This window comes from Orycteropus afer, unplaced genomic scaffold, assembly GCF_000298275.1.
Source record: "Orycteropus afer afer isolate SDZICR_OR568_19922 unplaced genomic scaffold, OryAfe1.0 scaffold00058, whole genome shotgun sequence".
In the NCBI taxonomy this organism is placed as follows: Eukaryota; Metazoa; Chordata; class Mammalia; order Tubulidentata; family Orycteropodidae; genus Orycteropus; species Orycteropus afer.
Genome location: NW_006921645.1, coordinates 12,434,105 through 12,451,859, shown reverse-complemented (window position 1 = coordinate 12,451,859; position 17,755 = coordinate 12,434,105). Strand labels below are relative to the sequence as shown.

Below are 17,755 nucleotides of genomic sequence, written 5' to 3'. Positions count from 1 at the left end.
GTCAGATGCCAGAGAGTTAGGAAGACAGGAAATAGTGATGCTAGGCCAGGGGCCTGGACACAGTTCTCTCTTACAGAGGGGCCATCAAACCCTGCTTCACTCTCTCCCAGGCCTTCTGGTGAGGTAGAGGAGACTGTTTGCCACTTAATTTTCAGTTCAAATTAATCCTCACCTTAAAACATTCTGATTCTGAGGCATCGTTGGCAAGAATCCAAGTTCTACATGTCAGCAGGCAGCCCTGTATTCTACTGAGAGTAATTTTAAATGGAAAGTGAGAACATGGCACTAAAAAATGGCCAGTTCTATAAAAGAAAAAGTCTTTTTGCTATGCAGAGGTGATGCAGAGAAAAAGCTGCCTTGGACTAATGGAGAGGAATAACAGGTTGAGACTATGCAGAACGGGTACCCTGTGCCTACATCTTCTAGTTCCAGGAGAGGGATGAGGGACAAGGACATCTGAGTGGACTTGAAGTCTCTGATTCTCATCTTGGCTCCAGAAAGAGAAACCAGGGTAATGACTCTTAAGTCCCCAAATCAGGACTCCATGGGCAGCACTCAGGGTGAAGCTGTCCTGGGGTGGACACTAAAGTCAATTAGGTACAAGAAAGAAACAAAGTGTTTCTCTCTCATCAAAGCCAAGCACAGGATTAAAAGATGGAGTGAACCAGTGAGGAAAGGCATGTTAGTAGCTCAGGATTTAGAGTTTCTTTAAAGTTTGTTCCAAAAGTTATTTGGACTAAAGTTTGCTTAAAGTTACTTAAAACTTGGCTTCTTAGTAAGTGATATTAAAGAGGAATCTAAGTAAGGTCATGCTTGTAGAATTGGACTGGGGTATGCTGAAGCCCTAGAGCACAGCCAGAAAGCTGAGGGAGCAGCAGGGCCCGGCCTCGGGCCTCGTCATCATGTGGGTCATTGGGGGCCACATGCCACAGCACAGAGGTAGTGAGAGGGGAAGAGCGTGGAAACTACAGGAATGAGGGTCAGATATGCCCCCTGCCCAGGAGATTTATTGCACAGATAATGGGAAAATGCATGTTAAGGTTCTCCCCAGTTTTGGAAAAGACACCAATCTGTCTAACAATCACACTTTTGCTGTGTATTAGAGCAGGGCCCCATGCAGAGGTGGAACCTGAGAGGTGTCCTGGGACTGCCTTCTGTTCAGAACACACGGCCCTTCCTACTGCTCCTACACTGCCTAACGTTGTACCCTAAACAGAAATTCCTCTGGGTCAAGAAGTCTATGCACCTTCCCTCTTTTTAAAAAGCACACTCTCCAGGGAGGGGCCATTGGATCACTCACATCTAACTATGACTCTGAGTTACGTCAGCTCCGAAAGGTTATGGGACACTTGACTGGAAGAGAAGAAAAGGGCTATGTGGGACCACAGGGCACTGTGCCACAGGAGGGTGGCCTAGGTGTGAGGTTTCGCCAGAGAAGGTTCTGGGAGGGTAAAGGCATCCAGAGTAGCGGATCAGAAAGGGAAATAGGACAGCAGTAAATGATTTCCTTCTTGGCTTTACCGGGCTTTGCATTAGCTCCTCCTCCTCACACGCTGGTCACACAGAGACCACTAGGCACACTCAGGAAAAATGGAAAACACAGGAACCCAAACCAATTTCTCCTGCTTGTCCCCAGGACACAAGCTTCATTGATTGGCAAGGATGTCCCAGACTTTGTCCAAAGGGTAAAGAAATCATTCCAACATTAGGTGCTAGATCCTTCTTTCCTCAAATGGCAAATCCAGAAGGTTGACTTCTGACATCCTTGAGCCCCAAAGTATGACTCACCCCACTCAGCCCTCTACTACCTCCTGTCACCAACCCTGGCAGGCTGGGAGTCTCTTCCATAGGAGGGAAGTGGGCAGGTCTCGGGGGTTCCTGCGGTTCCTCTTCTTTCTTGAGTTATCTAGAACCAGATTATTTTATTCTGGGTTCCTCAACCCAGAAGCTCTAGAAATACTTAGGGATTCTCAGGAAGAAAGATATCAAAGAGAGAACCCAACTCAGAGAAACATCCAGAAGGGAAAGAACCATGGAGGGCCCAAACAAGCTCCCTCTGAACAAAGGAGGTGAGAAGATGACACGGAGGGACAAGATTATCCCATTTTTGCCAGCTACTCTTCTATAGGAGCAAGACTCACACAGCAGCCCACCTCTGTCCCCAGGCCCACCTATCCTTCTTTTCATCCTTTCTTCTCACATGGTGTCTCTACCCTTCGCTCCTGCTATCAGAGCTCAGTGTCATTTAATAATAGGAAGGAACATGAACAGACAACTAGCAGGGTGAACAAGAGTGGAAGAAACACCAGTGACCAGGGGCCTCTAGACCCTCAGATGGGGACTGAGGAAGGGGAGTGCTTAGAATGGGAATAACAATCCCATTTTTCACTCTCCACACTGTCACTTCATTACGAGATGAGCTTTGCTCAGTTCTTCCAGACTGTAGTCCATAGCTTCCTTGTCTGATTTTGAACCCACCTAGTTCCTGAGGCCCTTTCCTCCTTGCTCCTTCTCAGGGCACGGCACATGTGTCCCTGTAGTCCTACTCTCAGAGAAAGCCCTTTACTTGCTATACTAAGTGGGGGCTTCTTAGCTTAAATGATAGGGGTCAGTGCCTAAGGGGTCTCTCAGTATCTTTCTGGAGACTCCTTCCTCCCCCCCCCCTAGGATTCTCTGCCTTTGGACGACACAAAAGAGGAGACAAAGGGCACAGATGAGAAGCTTGTTGAGGGGCAGGTGGCTGGATCTCCCTTGGGGAAGATGAGGAAGAGGAAGCAGGGGGGCTGAGAGGGAACCAGAGAAGGCCTGGAGGCTCCACCTTGGCTTACTTAGGAAGGTGCTGCCATCCAAGGCACCATTTTTCTCTCAGATCTCAGTTAGTCATAGGGGTAGGAGTGAGGACAAGACCCTTCCCCAGATCCCACCCACTCAGGAGTGTAGTCTCTGGGAATTCAGTATACACACAGATCAGGAAACTTCATCTCATAGACAGGGATGGAGTGGTTCTGAGGCTGACCGTAGGCTGCAGTGATGGTTCCTGATGGGCTTGGTGGGGGCCTGTTGGGGGCAAGAACATATGGAGGAGAAAGGCATGAGGAGGGAATTGTGGGGTCTTACCACTGAGTAACAAACAGAGCAGCTGCTTGGAGTTTCGCTTTACACAGGGACTGCTGGCTGTGTCACTCCATGGGCTTCCAGGGGTTCAAGACGTTCTAGATCTCTGTCTTAGAGTCAAGCTTCACTGCAGGCCCTGTAGTGACACTGTTGATTTAGAAAGTAAAGCAGGAGCCTGGGTTACTAGGACTCCCTCTCTCTCTAGTCTCTATTTCCTTGTCTGGGGAAGGTCAGTGGCTGACTCCAGTTCTCGGGACAGAGGTTGGGTGGGTGGAAGGTTGAACACAGTTGTGAGAGGAAGACTTGGAAGGAGGAAGCCCAACTCTGGGCCACAGAGGCCGGGGTCCCCTGGCCAGGACTGCCACTTACCTGATGGTAATTTCAAAGATCTGATTAAGTTTGCTCTGCAGCAGGGATGCCTAGACACAAAAAGAAGAAATAGTAAGCTGGGTGGGCTCCCCACAAACTCTGCTAGCTGTCCCACAAGTCCACTTGTATCTAGAATATGCACTGGAGGTGCAGGGCAGGTATAGCCTTAGAAAAGGAACCAGGTTCAAGGTAGTTTCCAGCACCTATTGGTTGGACCCTGACTGTAGATTTAGATGAGGCAGAGCCACCTATCAAAGTCTGCTGGGAGCAGAACAGAGGGCTAAGACACGAGACGACTTGGAACTAGTTCTAGCTCTCTGCTTAATTCACAAGGAGCAGCTTAGCAAAAATTCATGGGTTAGAGAAGATGATCTCTTTGGTCTCTCTGGATCCAACTAAGTCTATGAACACAGACAGTGAGATTGTGCATGGATTCAGTAACTAGACCTCAAATCCCAGCTCATGAGATGAGCAGCATCTACCTCCTCAGGTGGGTTGACAGGATAATATAGGCCCAGGAAAATCTACTTACCTACCTATCTATATGTATATGTGGTTGGTATAAATGGTTAATTCTTGGTTGCTAACCAAAACATTGGAGGTTCAAGTCCACCCAGAGGCATCTTGGAAGAAAGGCCTGGCCATCTATTGTTGAAAACCAGCTGTTGAAAACTCTACTGAGCCCAGTTGTACTCTGATACATATAAAGGGTCACCATTAGTCAGAATCAACCCAATGGCAACTAGACTGTTTTTTGGTTTATATTTATATCAAATATAAAAATTCAAATTATGTATGTTAGATTATTTATTAGATTATTTTAGATTTATTAAATTTTGATTGAAATAAAAGGAATAATAAAAATATGAGTTATTTGCAGATTTTAAATTTATATTTCACTGTTATTAAGGCTGACATTGTGACTAAGAAATTCAAGAAATGTTTCAGCATCTCCCTCTAAGTCTAGACATGAGTCTTCATTTCTACATGTCTGGCTGCCTCTCTTTCAAACCTCTTTTCCAAAGTCCACCTGCCAGGCCCCTCTGGTTGGAGGCTGGCCCTGTGGCAAACACTGCCTGATTTCCTTTGTCATGGGCCCTTCGCCCTTTACTCTGTCAAGGGGAGATCATAATGGCACTGCCTCACAGAGTTCTTATGAGAATGAAATAAGTTAGTATATGTAAGATGGGGTGGCTCACAGTAAGCACTATTTAAGTATTGCTGCGTAGTGCCTAAGGCACTTGACTGCTAACCAGAAGGCTGGTGGTTCAAACCCACCAGCCATTCCTTGGAAGGAAGGTTGGGCAATCTACTTCCATAGTGATACTGCCTCAGAAGTAGTGATATCCCCCTAAGGAGGGTTCGCTATGGGTCAGATCCAACTCCACAGCAATGGTTGCTTTTGGGTTGTTGTTATGATTATAGGGAGCCCTGGGGTGGCTCAGTGCCTAAGGCATTTGACTGCTAACCAGAAGGTTGGCCATTCAAACCCACTATCCAGTCCTAGGAAGGAAGATTGGGCAATCTACTTCCCTAAAGATTTACTGCCTTGGAAACCCAATGGGGGTCACTATGAGTTGGAATCAACTCTATGGCAATGGCTCTGGATTTGGTTTGGTGGTAGTGCAGTGGTTAAGTGCTCAGCTGTTAACTAAAAGGGGGACCATTTGAACCCACCAGCTGCTCCAGAGGAGAAAGATGTGGCAGTATGCTTCCATGAAGATTGTTGTTGTTGTTGTTGTTATGTGCCGTCGAGTCGGCCCCGACTCATAGCGACCCCTCCTTGGGTTTCCGAGGCAGTATCACTACGGAAGTAGGATTGCCCAACCTTCCTTCCGAGGAGTGGCTGGTGGGTTTGAACCGCCAGCTGTCTGGTTAGCAGGCAAGTGTCTTAGCCACTATGCCCTGGAAATCCTACGGAGCAGTTCCACTCTGTCATACAGGGTTGCTATAAGTTAATTAGACTCCATGGTAAGGGTATCTGTTTGTTTGTTTATTTTGTTTATAATGATTATAATCTTCCATTTGATACATGTGCTCCTGAGATCAAGTCTTCTTTATGTGAAGACTGTGAGGTCAAGAGAAGTGTATGACTAATGTCTGCATCTTCTGGTTGTTGGGGAGGAATGTCATGCCAAGGCTTTGAGGAAGACCATGGTGGGGCACAGCAGAGCTCCATGTGTTGAAATCTAAGCCTTAATACTCAGGGAGAAAAGTATAAAGATCTAGAAATTCAGTCCTGCCTTGGACACAAATCTGGTCCCTGAGGTCTCATCCCTGTTGTGCCACGCTTACCCGGGCCCCACAATGTGCGGCAATCTCCTCAAAGGGGGCCTTCTGGAACTTCTCCACCACCTGTCGCCGCCGTTCTCGCTCCTGCTCCTCTACTGCCACGCTGTCCACTGTAGCACAGAGAGTAGGTTAGCCTTTACGTCCTGTCCTCTACTGACCAGTAGAGGGTGATGGCATGGAAGGCTGTGGTGCCCTCCTTCAGCCTAGGAAGGGCCTTTTCTTGATACTGTCCAAGGGCTTGACCATCTTCCTTGTGTAAGAGAGAATTAGTTAAGTGGCCCCTTAAGCTGGGCTTTTAAAGCCTCAAGTAATTGCATTGCCACAAAGACTCTTCAATGGACGTTCCTGGAACAGCTGGTCCTGGGAGTACCAGGGATTATTTGAAAAGGGATATCAACAATAGAAGAGCCACATAGACCACAAAAGGTAACTCCTAAACCTTTATGGCCATGCAGTTTGAGGACATTTAGTTTAAGGGTTCTACAAATTCCAAAGGAGTTAGCAAAAAAATAAAAAATAAAGTCAAATATGTTCATCATACTCTGTTTAGGAAGGCAGAGAAGTAATCAAAAGACTTCTCCAAAAGAGTAAAAAGAGAACCTACAGATTGGAGAAAAATATTTGGCAACAACATATCTGACAAGGGCTTATCTCTAAAATTTATAGAAAACTCCAACACCTCGACCTCAAAAAGACAAATCACCCAATTAAAAAATGGGCAGAAGACGTGAAGTATTTTCTGTACCAAAGAAAATATTCTGGTGGCCAATAAACACATGAAGTAATGTTCACCATCACTACCCATTAGAGAGATGCAAATAAAAACAACAATGAGATACCATCTCACCCCAGCACTAATAGTAAAGTTCAACAAGACAGAAAATAAAAATGTTGGTGAGGATGTGGAGAGCTTGAGACTCTCATACACTGCTGGTAGGACTGAAAATGATACAACCACTGTGGAAATTGGTATGGTGATTCCTTAAAAAGTTGGAAATAGAAATTCTAGTGGATCCAGCAATCTCATTACTAGGTATATATCACAAAGAAATGAGATCCAGGACATGAATAGATATATGCACACCTATGTTCATTGCACCACTATTCACAATAGCAAAGAGACAGAAACAACCTAGTTGCCTATCAACAGAAGAATGGATAACCAAACTATGGTACATACACACAGTGCAATATTATGCAGCACTAATGAATAATGTAGAATTTGTGAAACACAACATAATGTGGATGACCTTGGAGGACATTATGCTGAGTGAAATAAGTCAAGTGTACCTGACTCCATTTGAAGAGCATGGAAGTTGGCTGCTTTGGTTGTTGTGGTAAGTTTAGATGAAGGTATCAGCCTATCCCTCACATCTGTGTCAGGTTACACACACCCACAAGTACTTTCCAAGAAGCAGTCCTTTCCACCCCCTCCCTACCTCCTCTAGGCGCCAACTTACCGATGGCTTTCTTGAGGGTCTCATAGGTGATCTCCTCGGCAGGCACTCGCTGAGGGAGAGTGGACAAAAATGCTCAGAAAGCTGCAGGAGGGGAAGGAGCAGCCTTGGCTTCATCTGGCAGCCCCTTTGCTTCTTAGGAGAATGTCCTCAAAGGGGATATTGTCAGAAACTCCTTTAAGACAACCACATTCTCACCAGGGTCTATGGAAGCTCACTGAGCAGGCATAGAACCACCAATTTAAGCAGAACAAGTAAGATGGGGGTGGCGGGGCCAATTCTTCATCAGATGAAGGCTCAGACTTGAGTCCCAAGTCTCACCTATGTAAACCTACTGCTGCTCTTCCTCCTGAGCCTGTCCCATCAAGCCCCAGGGAAGGAAAACACTATAATGAAAACAAATCTTCAGTGAATGTAGATCTTCAGAAAATGTTCAAAGAGCAGGCAGTTGGCAAATGTACCACATGTAAATTTTAAGAACTGAGTAATATTTGTAAAGACTTATGATATCAAATTATCCACTGATGTGATTTAAGTCTTTAATAAATGTAAGATGTAGAAGATTAAAATTGACTATTGAGGTTGATCTGAGGACCTGGATCCTTGGACCTTAGTTCCCTGCAGAATCTATAAAAGGAGGTGGAAATAATAAAACTCAAAGAAGGCAACTCCTTGTATGCCTGGACTTCAGTCAGATGCTGAAAAGGGTGAAGGAGTTTGGACTAAAGAAGTAATTCCCCATGAGTGCGAGCTCTTGGAAGTAAGACCAGGATTTACTTATCATTCTATCACTGAAACAATTTAAGTGAAAGAAGTAGAGATGGAAGAGGATGATTCATTTATACAAAGTTCAAGCTGTGGCATACATCAGGATAGTGGCTCCCTCTGTAGAAGAGGCTTCTGTGTGATGACAATGTTCTATTCCCTGACCCAGGTGTGATTACTTGGGTGTATTCACTTTGTGAGAATTCATTGAGCTGTACACTTTTGAAGGGGCTCTGGTAGTGCAGTGGTTAAGGCATTTGGCTGCTGACCAGAAGGTTGGTATTTCGATCTCATCAGCCACTCCATGGAAAAAAGACACTTCCGTAAAGATTTACAGTCTTGGAAACCCAACGGGTATTGCTATGAGTTGTAATCAACTTGATAGCAGTGAGTTTGGTTTTTTGGTTTTGGTTCAATTTGACTTATGCACCTGTTTGGTGTTTAATAAATGCTTTGAGAGGAAAAGGACAAACTTGTAGGTATGGGATAAAAATCATTCAATATATATTAAGTGTGCACAGGCTATGTGTGGGACTCTAGGCTTGTCACTTGGTAGAAATGTCAAACGTTGTTAGCATAGGAATTACATGCAAGAGAGAGCAGTGCTGAGACATAATTCACTCTGAGCATTCATCCTGTACATCTACCCATCCATCTGTCAGAGAACCTGCCAATGTCAGATATTCACGCATTAGGTACTTGGGACTTGTGTGGTGGTGACAGTTGGGAAAAAAGAAAGAATACCGTGGGCTTGGTTAGGTGGAGGGAATGCAACATGAGCTTGGCTTTGAAGAAGAGGCAGATCCACAGGCTCAAAGCAGAGCAGAAGGGCAACTCAAACAGGATTCTGTACTAGCAAAAGATGTGGCAGTAAGAATGGGCATAGCATAGGGGAGGTCGTGAGGGGACCAGTCAGAGTGGGACAGTAGGACAAAGAGGAGGGACTAACCTGACCCTCAAAGCAGGTATTGGTGAGGCTATTTCACTCCCCAGTTTCTGAGGTTCTCTTAACTCTTGGGAGGGGAGAATCACCACTACTGGGGAAGAGGGCAGCAAACTAAATACATAAACCATGAGGCCCCAGCATATTTGAGGTTTACAGACTGTTAGAGATGGAAGGGCCTTGGAGGACACTCAGTTCAACCTCCTCATTTTACTTCTCCAATTGGCTGGAGTCAAATTTTCCTTACTTCTATGGGAAGGTTCCAGACAAGCTTTGAACAGCCCTAGACTGGAGGTCTGTCCCAATAAATGAAGAACTGTTAAACTGGTTGAGAGCATGGTTAGAGGATAGCTTGTTCCTGACCTCAAAACCTTTTCCTTGTGGCCATCACACCAGAGGGATGGCTCAGTGCCGAGGCTGCCCTTCACCACTAGCCTTCTAGACACAGAAACTTGGAAAACACCAGACCATCTGTGCCTGGTGTCAAGGGACGATTTAAGTCTTCCAGCCCCAATCTACCCAGATGTGTGTCCTTCTTACTTCTTGTGGAGGCTCCCTGCACTTCTGTCAATTCTGTTAACTGGGGCAGCCACCCCCAATAATAATAAAAAAAAAAGTGTAAAATCTTGTTGCTTTAACTACCTCCTGCTCCCTTTCTCCCTCCTCCCACCTTCTCTGCCATTGCTTTCACATTTAGGCCGGGGGAAGCTTAGTATTTCCACGGTGATCCTTATTCACCCTTACTCATGGGCACATCTGCTGTATTTTCTGAGGTAGAAAAAATGAGACAATGGCAGGGGAGATAGCACATGTTAATCTGAACAGAAGTTAGATATTCATAGCTCTCAAGAGAGAATGGAAGGAAGATCTTTAAGGCATTGCTGTGTCTTTCTATTGATCCATCTGGAAAAAAACATTGTGAGAGCTATTCTCACCCTTGCCTCTCCTGTTCAACCTTCCAATTTTCCACATGAAGCATGTCTTCTTCCACTGCTGAATATTCAGGGAGTAGTTACCAGCAAACCTTTCCAAAGTGATTTTTATGACATCCTTGTGAGGGTGAGGGGACACAAATACTATCTGCAGATGGAAATGTCTATAATATATATGATATGAGTCAGTTCGAAAACAGGCCTTACTTTTGCAACATTTACTTTCCATGCAACCTTAAATACTTCCCACAGTAAAGGAGCCCTGAGCATCGAGTATCTGACTGCCCAGGAGGAGGAAGTAGCACCCTCCCTGGAGAATCTGGCTTCACTAGGACAATGTGTAAAGAATAGAAGATTCACCTCCTCTTTCTCTGGGCTGTTTCTCGATTCTACCTCCACCTGCAGGGAAATGGTCTCACCAATGCTCTTCCTCTTGGATAAGCGATCTTCATCTGGAAAAAGAAGAATTCCAGACCTTTCAGTTCCTGGTGACATCCAAGGTGCTATGGAAGATCACTCAAGGGCCCAAAAGTTCCTTACACTCAGGATCTTACCTGGTTAAAAAAAGCCAAGGGGCAGGGTTGGGAGTCCCTACACGGCCCCTACCTGTCAGCTGAGGGATGTAGGGCATGCAGAGCCTGTCTGAATTGTAGCCACTGCCCCCCAGGACTTCGCTGATCTTGCTCTGGCGGAAAAGCAACTCGGTCACCACTCCATCAATGTTTTGAGACAGCCTGGAAGACAAAGGAGGGAACAGGCAAGTTAGGACTTTGGGCAACTAGAATGATTTCCTAATGACTTTCATTACTACAAAAGTAACACTCATTAAAAATGAGAGAAGCAAAAGGGCAAAAAAATCGCTCAGTTTCAGCTTCCAGACATAACCATGATTTGCATTTTTGTGCATAGTCCTTCAGTTCAACATTTATATGCTCTCCCCACCACCCCATTCCTGTTCTACGGTATGTTTCATCATCTAATAATGAATATTCTTTGACATGAAGTATCTTTCCATATGGGCTCTCAGTGATTTATTATATGACTGGGCTATAATTTATACAGCCCATCCCCTGGTATTGGGCATTTTGTTTCTTCAGAATGTCTGTTCCCTGAGTGTCGTTCACGCTGACGTGCTATCAGCCCACGCATCGTGGTATGAGAATGCCACTTGGATGTAAGGCAGGTGCAATTCCTCTGAATAAATTTCCCATGCGTTTGGCCAAAGCTCCCAGAGGCTGCACCATGCACTCTGTGTCCAGCATACCATGGGGCACAGCACCACGTGTTTGAAGAGTGGATTACAGAACATTTGGGGTCAAACTTCATCCAGGACTTCTGTGCCATGTGTAGGGTCCACTTTCTTTTTTAATTCTTCTTTTAAAAAAACCAATTTATTATATTTTGTTGTTTTGGGAATATACCCAGCAAAACATACACCAATTCAGTCACGTCCACATGTACAATCCAGTGATATTGATTACATTCTTCAAGTTGTGCAATTATTCTCACCCTCATTTTCCAAGTTATTCCTCCACCATTAACACAAACTCACTGCAGACAGGGTCCACTTTCTGCCCTTGATTCCATAGAGAACTGAGCCTCACAGTATCTGGGTGCCCTCTCCTGGCCTTGGCCTCCCACCTCTTTACCCAGCTGCTTCAGGTCTCCTTGACCAGGTTCCAGTGTGCTCCTCACCTGGGCCTTTCCACAAACACATCCTCAGGGAGCATGTATGGGGCCTCCTTCTTCCGTGTCTCAATCACCTGGAGTTTTGGGGAATCAAACGAGAGAGAGGAGTGGGGTTGGACTGGGAGAAGGAGCTCAGAACAGGCAGATGAACAAGCTCTCCCCAGTCCTGGCATTCACCCCCTCACTTCACCTACTTAGCTGGGCTTTTCTAGTGAGAAACTCGGGTCAACATGGCCCCCAGAGCAGCCTGAGAAGCCCCACTGGCCTTTGCAAAGTCTAACAAGGGAGCTGAAAGTCACTAAATTAAAGTGCACAATGGGAGGATAGTTGGCCTGCAAGTATGAGCGAGGGTGAGTCAGCAATGACACCATTACTTTAAATGAGGAGGATGCCGGGCACTGCTTTCTTGCAGTCTCGTATCAGGCAGAGGCTGGAAGGCCCTGCCTTCCTTGGGGAGGTCTCTATCATGGTGATACAGCCCACTCACCTGCAGCCCTCAGGCCCCATCCCAAACTAGCCCAGGCCAGCTAAGACCCAAGGATTTTTGCTTTATTTTATTTAGCTGGTGTGTTTTCAACTTAATCCTAGACATCATATCATTTCACCTACAGATAATTCAGTATGTTTTCAAAGATCTTTCTGAGACAACTGAAGACATCTGATTATAGATTGGATATTACATAACACCAGGGATTTACTGATCATTTAATTAGGCATGTTAATAGCTTGATGATTATGTAGGAAAGTGCCCTTATTTTTTTAGACACACACACTGAAGTATGTAGGGGTGAAGTGACATGACAGCTGGGACTTGTTTTTAAATATTTCAGCAAAGGAAAAGAAAAAGAAAAGGGGATAGATGAAGTAAATGTGAGGAAATCTTGGTAACTATTTAATCTGGATGATAGATAAATGGACACCGATTGTTCTCTCACACTACTTTTGTGATGCTTGAAAATTTTTATAACGAATTTTTTTTTAAATAGTTTTAATCCCACATAATCTGAGGGGGTGTGTATCTGTGCTTCTGTGAGTGGGGGAAGGGTAGAGGGGTAGGAAGTAGAGGGGGTGAGCAGCCAGTTAGGAAGGGCTATCAGCTACTCCCCATACCTGACCCCACCTGTAATGCCATATTATGTCCTAGTTAACCTATGAGAGGGTCCCACTTAGAAGAGAAGCAGGAAATGCTGCCTTGAGCCACTTCTCACCACGATTACTTCTTACTTCAAACCTTTCTTTGATGACTAAGACCAAGCTTAGGGCTAATGCAATTAAGGGAAACTTGATCCAGGGAAGGTGAGGGCCTTCTGTGCTCTCAGGGTCACAAGGAAAACACAAAGGGATGGCACCGACCTCATGGATGTGCTGGCAGAAGGCAGGCACCGTTGTGAGCTGGCTGATGAGGTTCAGGTAGGCTGCACCCAGAGCATAGAGGGCACAGCGATTGTACACTGGCAAGTTCTCTTCATTGACCTGAGCCATGTCCTGTGGCAACACAGAAGGACTCCACAGTTTTCAACTGAAAAACAATACTGATGCTCCTCCATCCACCTGGCCTCTCACCAACCTTCTTTAGAGCTGGCTAGCTTTCCTAGACTAAGCTTTCCTCGACTAAGCTTTCCTCAGCATTTGTCCCATAATTTCCCAGAAGGCAGAAGTCATCCTCATTAAAGCTGAAGTGAATGGTCCCTAGAATAACCCACGAGCAGGGAGGCTCTCAAATACTTGGTACGTATAATACTGACGGAGTCCCTGGGTGGTGAAAATGGTTAATTCGCTCAGCGGCTAACCAAAAGATTAAAGATTTCAATCTGCCTGGAGGTGCCTCCGAAGAAAGGCCTCGTGACTTGCTTCTAAAAAACCAGCCACTGAAAACCCAATGAAGCACAGGTCTACTCTGACACGCAGAGGGTTGCCATGAATTAGAATTGACTTGATGGCAACTGTTGCTTTCTTTTACAGTGACAATGACCTCAATTCCTCATTTTTTACAGTTCTGGCTTTAGTGAGCTTTACTGTCCTAACTCTTATCTTTAAACTCACCACTAGGATGCCATTTTCTCACTGAAGACCATTGCAGATTCTTGGAGGCCTGAGTTGGCTTGCTAAACTGGGCTCATATGTTAGGTGAGAAAGTTGTGGAAGTCACAAGAGGATCGAGACATGAAGGAATCCCAAATTCTAGCTCTCAAGGGTAGATGATGAAAATTGTAGCAGCTGGGTTGGACTTTCAGGATCAGGCACTGTCAAACAAGTGGCCAAGGACTCTTATCACTGAATCCCTTGGCTTGCCACAATTCAGGAATATGAGGTCTACTTAGCCTCAGGGCCCTGGAGACCTTAGTCATTGAGGTCTGAAGGACTCACCCCAACTCCTGCATCCCTGGGAGTACATTTCTACTCATTTAGCTCCAGGAAGTCTACAGTCCCCTCTAGTGCCATTCTGGCTGCCTCAGAGTCACACAGGTCTTAACTACACAATCCGTGGCTTGGAGACTGACTTCATAGCTCTGGGACAGAATTAGGAGTATAGATTTTTAACAAAAGGAGCTCTGGTGACACAGTGGATAAAGCAATTGGCTGTTAACCAGAAGGTCAGTGGTTCAACCAACCAACCACTCCATGCGAGAAAGATGAAGTACTCTGCTTCTGTAAAGATTTGCAGTCTTAGGAATCCTAAGGGGCAGTACTACTCTATCCTATAGGGTTGCTATGAGTCAGAATTGACTCAATGGCAGTGGGTTTGGGTTTTGGTTTATTTTTAACAAGTGGTCAAGACAATTTTGAAGCATAGCTACGTTTGGGAACCAGAGTCTCTTTAGAAAAACATGTTTGCTTTACTTTTGAGTGGGCTTATGAACAGTCTTTGGGGAACTCTTGGCATCTCACTCAGTCTCTGGGAGATACTTAAAACACTAGGAGCTGAGGTGTGTTTTTGAATGGCCCTGTTTCCCTGGGTCTCCTGTAGTCTGAGGATGGGCCAGGGACATGAATAAAGCACTCTTTAATAGTTTCCCAAACAAGATCATGCTTTGTGGTCTCCGTCATGGAGGAATGGCCAACCAAGAATGCAATACTCCTGGTCTCCACAATAACCTGTAAACAGTGGCTACTCTGTACTCTCATTAGTGCTCATCCAAAAGAGGACTCCTCCCCCGATCCCAACCTCTGTATCCTGCCCACACTGGGGCCCACCTGAACAGCCAGCACCAGGCGGATGAGGTCCACCACCACCTCCTCATTGGCCAGCTCGATGCTGATGAGTGCCAGCAAGCCGTAGAGGGCCTTGTAGTGCTTCTGCATGTTTGTTTCTTCCTTACAGCTCAGGTAGATGTGTCTATAGAGCTGCTGAGAGTGCTGTGGGAGGCAAGGCCAGGCCAGGCCATGTGGACAGGTGGGAACAAGAAGATCATGGAATAGGAAAGAAGGCCAATCTGAATGGAAGTGTGTGCCCATCTAGACCCTCAGAGAGTGCCCGTCTTGCAAGGTAGGCTCCAGTGGACGGGAGCACATACTGTGTGCAGGTTTGTGGGAAGAGGGCCCCAAATGAAACCAGCAATAAAAGCTGCAGCCAAATACAGTTTTAGGAGAAGAACACAGTCTATGGTCCCAGATTGGTTCACCAGGGGTATTTCTCATCAGCTTCCATGATGACCATCACCTTTGGCTCAAGGGGGCCACTGGTCACTTTGACTAAGCACATGCCAAAGGGAGAAGGCAGGGCCAGTAGTTGGCACTGACTTGAGGTGGATAGGTCAGGGTCCACAGGGGTGGGCCTGCCTGGGGTTCACTGTGTCCAAGGCCATACTTACCTTCTTCATGAAGACTGTGTCCTGCCGGGAGCATTTGTCCACCTTCAGCTTCAGGACAGAGATGTCACTGAGGGTGCTGGGAGGGGAAACGGGGCCACCTTAGCTCTCGTTTGAGGTCAGCCTTTACACAGTGTCACTGGGCTTTTCTCATAATACTGTTAGTTTGTACCAAAGCCTCCTCACTGCTTTAGTTCTCTCTTAGGGCTCTTCCACCATTTCTCAGCACAATCTTCATTTTCTCACCAAGTTCTCAAGTTCTTGTCCTTTTCTGTTGATTCCAATCCTGATTATTTACTTGCTCATCTTATTCCTCCAAATTCTCTTAGTCCTTACTGACAGCCCCACATCGCCTTCTTCTCTCTCCAACTGAAAACTCCTTTAGTATCTGCTCTCCATTTTCCAAATCTCCAGGCCTCCACTATGATGGTTACTTTTTGTGTTAAACTTGGCTAGGCTATGGTTTCCAGTTGTTTGGCCAAACACTAGTCTAGTTGCTGTTCTATAATATAGTCTAACCTAAATTGTAATTTAATTATCTCCCACAACGTAATCCAATGAAATGTCATCAATCAGTTATAAAGGTAGTTTCACTAGGGTGCATTCTGCCTCTAGACTAGTAGATATTTTGGCAGAACTTAACTCTGCACTCTTCTCATTGCCTGACTTAATGGATTTTGGACTTGCCAGCTCCCCACAATCATGTGACCCAATTAAATATCTTGCCATATATGTATTAGTGGTTCAGTTTCTCTAGAGAACTCTGTCAGAGATATTCACCCTTCCCTCCCAGGCACAAGGTGTCTCCTCCCCTTGCTTACCCAGGATTCCAGGGTCAATCTCTGTGATCAACTCCCTAGTTGGTCTCACTGAATACCTGAACTGTCCTTCCACCTGACTGTAACACCACTGCCCAAGAAGACAGACTCTGTGGGGAGTCTTCTCCCTCATCACCCAAGTTCACCTGATGGTAGAGAACTTGTGGCGGTTGCCATGACGATCAATGAAACTGATGAGAATCTCTAGAACGAAGAGACGGATTTCTGCATCCTCCATGAGGGCAGTAGAGAGAAGGCGGTCAAGGAAGTTGCTGGGCAGGGCTGACATCATGTTGCTGCACTGGAAACCTGTAGACACCTGCAGGGGAGCCCAGGATAAGAGTGCTTAGTGACACTCCCTGTCAGCTGTAGTGAGGACACGGAGGAGCTACCAGCAGAAGATGGGTCTACAGCATCTTATCCTCTTGAGCCATTTCTCAATCCAGCTCCACATCCCTGCACTCAGGCCCTGGATGCCTTAGGAAACTTTCTGAACACTCCACAAGCCAACCAGACAAGCTGCTCAGCCTGGCTCAGTAGACATGTGGGTGGATGATCCCTTGTGTACAAGGACAGTTAGTTGTAAAAAGCAAGCAAGGATCCAGACAAGGCAAATGCATAGAGACCACAGGTTATCAGTGGTTTCCAGGGGCAGACGGGAGGAGGAAGGGGAAGCTATTGCTTAAGGAGTTCCTGTTAAGGGTGATGAAAAAATTTAGCAATGGGTAGCGATGATGGCTGCATAACATGTGAGAGTGTAAATAATGTTGCCAAATTGTCTAGGTAGCAATGGTTGAAATGGTGACTACTTTGTTACATAATTTCACTACAATATAAAAAAGGCAAGCAAGGTATGAGTGTTACTGGGGAATAGGGGCCAGAGAGCCCCTGAACTAATATATTCCTGAACACCCTCCATGAACATGATGCTTCATTAAGAGTATGGACAATCACAAAGAAATAGAGATAGTGAATGAATGGTTGGGGTGGGGTGAAGAATCAGACTCCAAACACACAACAATAACCAAAGATCACACATAGAATTTGGTTACATCCCCTCATTATGGCGTTAACGAGGGGTCTTATGATTAAAGCCAGTTGGCATAAGCACATACATCATACATGGTGCTGTCAAAGCATTCAAAAGCAGCAAAACATACATGGTGCTAAGGCAGTATTGCAAAACAGTGCCTTTGAGGGGACGAGGTGCTGGTCTGATAGAGCCTGGTGGAACCACTGAGACTATGATCTCTAGCTGCCCTTCAGGTCTGGATTTGAACCCACACCTGTGCCTTCGAGCCAAACAAAAGATAGGCATATGAGTTGAACATTTACCTGAGGTAGATACACTCCTTGGAGAGAACAATCATGGGAGAAAGAAGGGCTGTTTATGCACAGGAGACAGCTCAGGGGGCGGGAGTGCATGGAGGGATGGACACAGGGAAGAGGTAACTATAGGGAGGAAGTGAGGGGGGAGCTGTTGCATTGTGGTGAATTGTGGTCAATGTCATGAGACAAAGTGTATGTGAACTGCTGTATGGAAAGTGAATTTGCTCTGTAAATTTTC

General features: G+C 45.7%; 1 protein-coding gene across 1 annotated transcript in view; it reads right to left on the bottom strand.

Moving 5' to 3' along the window:
• Window positions 1-2,951: 2,951 nt before the first annotated feature.
• Window positions 2,952-17,755, bottom strand: part of EFR3B (EFR3 homolog B) — a 60,504-nt gene continuing 45,700 nt past the window's right edge. The window contains exons 12-22 of the mRNA XM_007939281.2: window positions 16,335-16,507; window positions 15,374-15,449; window positions 14,757-14,918; window positions 12,915-13,046; window positions 11,568-11,635; window positions 10,479-10,606; window positions 10,233-10,324; window positions 7,236-7,284; window positions 5,779-5,885; window positions 3,484-3,533; window positions 2,952-3,057 (exon numbers count right to left, since the gene is read on the bottom strand). Coding sequence (XP_007937472.1) covers window positions 2,952-3,057; window positions 3,484-3,533; window positions 5,779-5,885; window positions 7,236-7,284; window positions 10,233-10,324; window positions 10,479-10,606; window positions 11,568-11,635; window positions 12,915-13,046; window positions 14,757-14,918; window positions 15,374-15,449; window positions 16,335-16,507 — 1,143 coding nt within the window. The remainder of the gene's footprint in view (window positions 3,058-3,483; window positions 3,534-5,778; window positions 5,886-7,235; window positions 7,285-10,232; window positions 10,325-10,478; window positions 10,607-11,567; window positions 11,636-12,914; window positions 13,047-14,756; window positions 14,919-15,373; window positions 15,450-16,334; window positions 16,508-17,755) is intronic.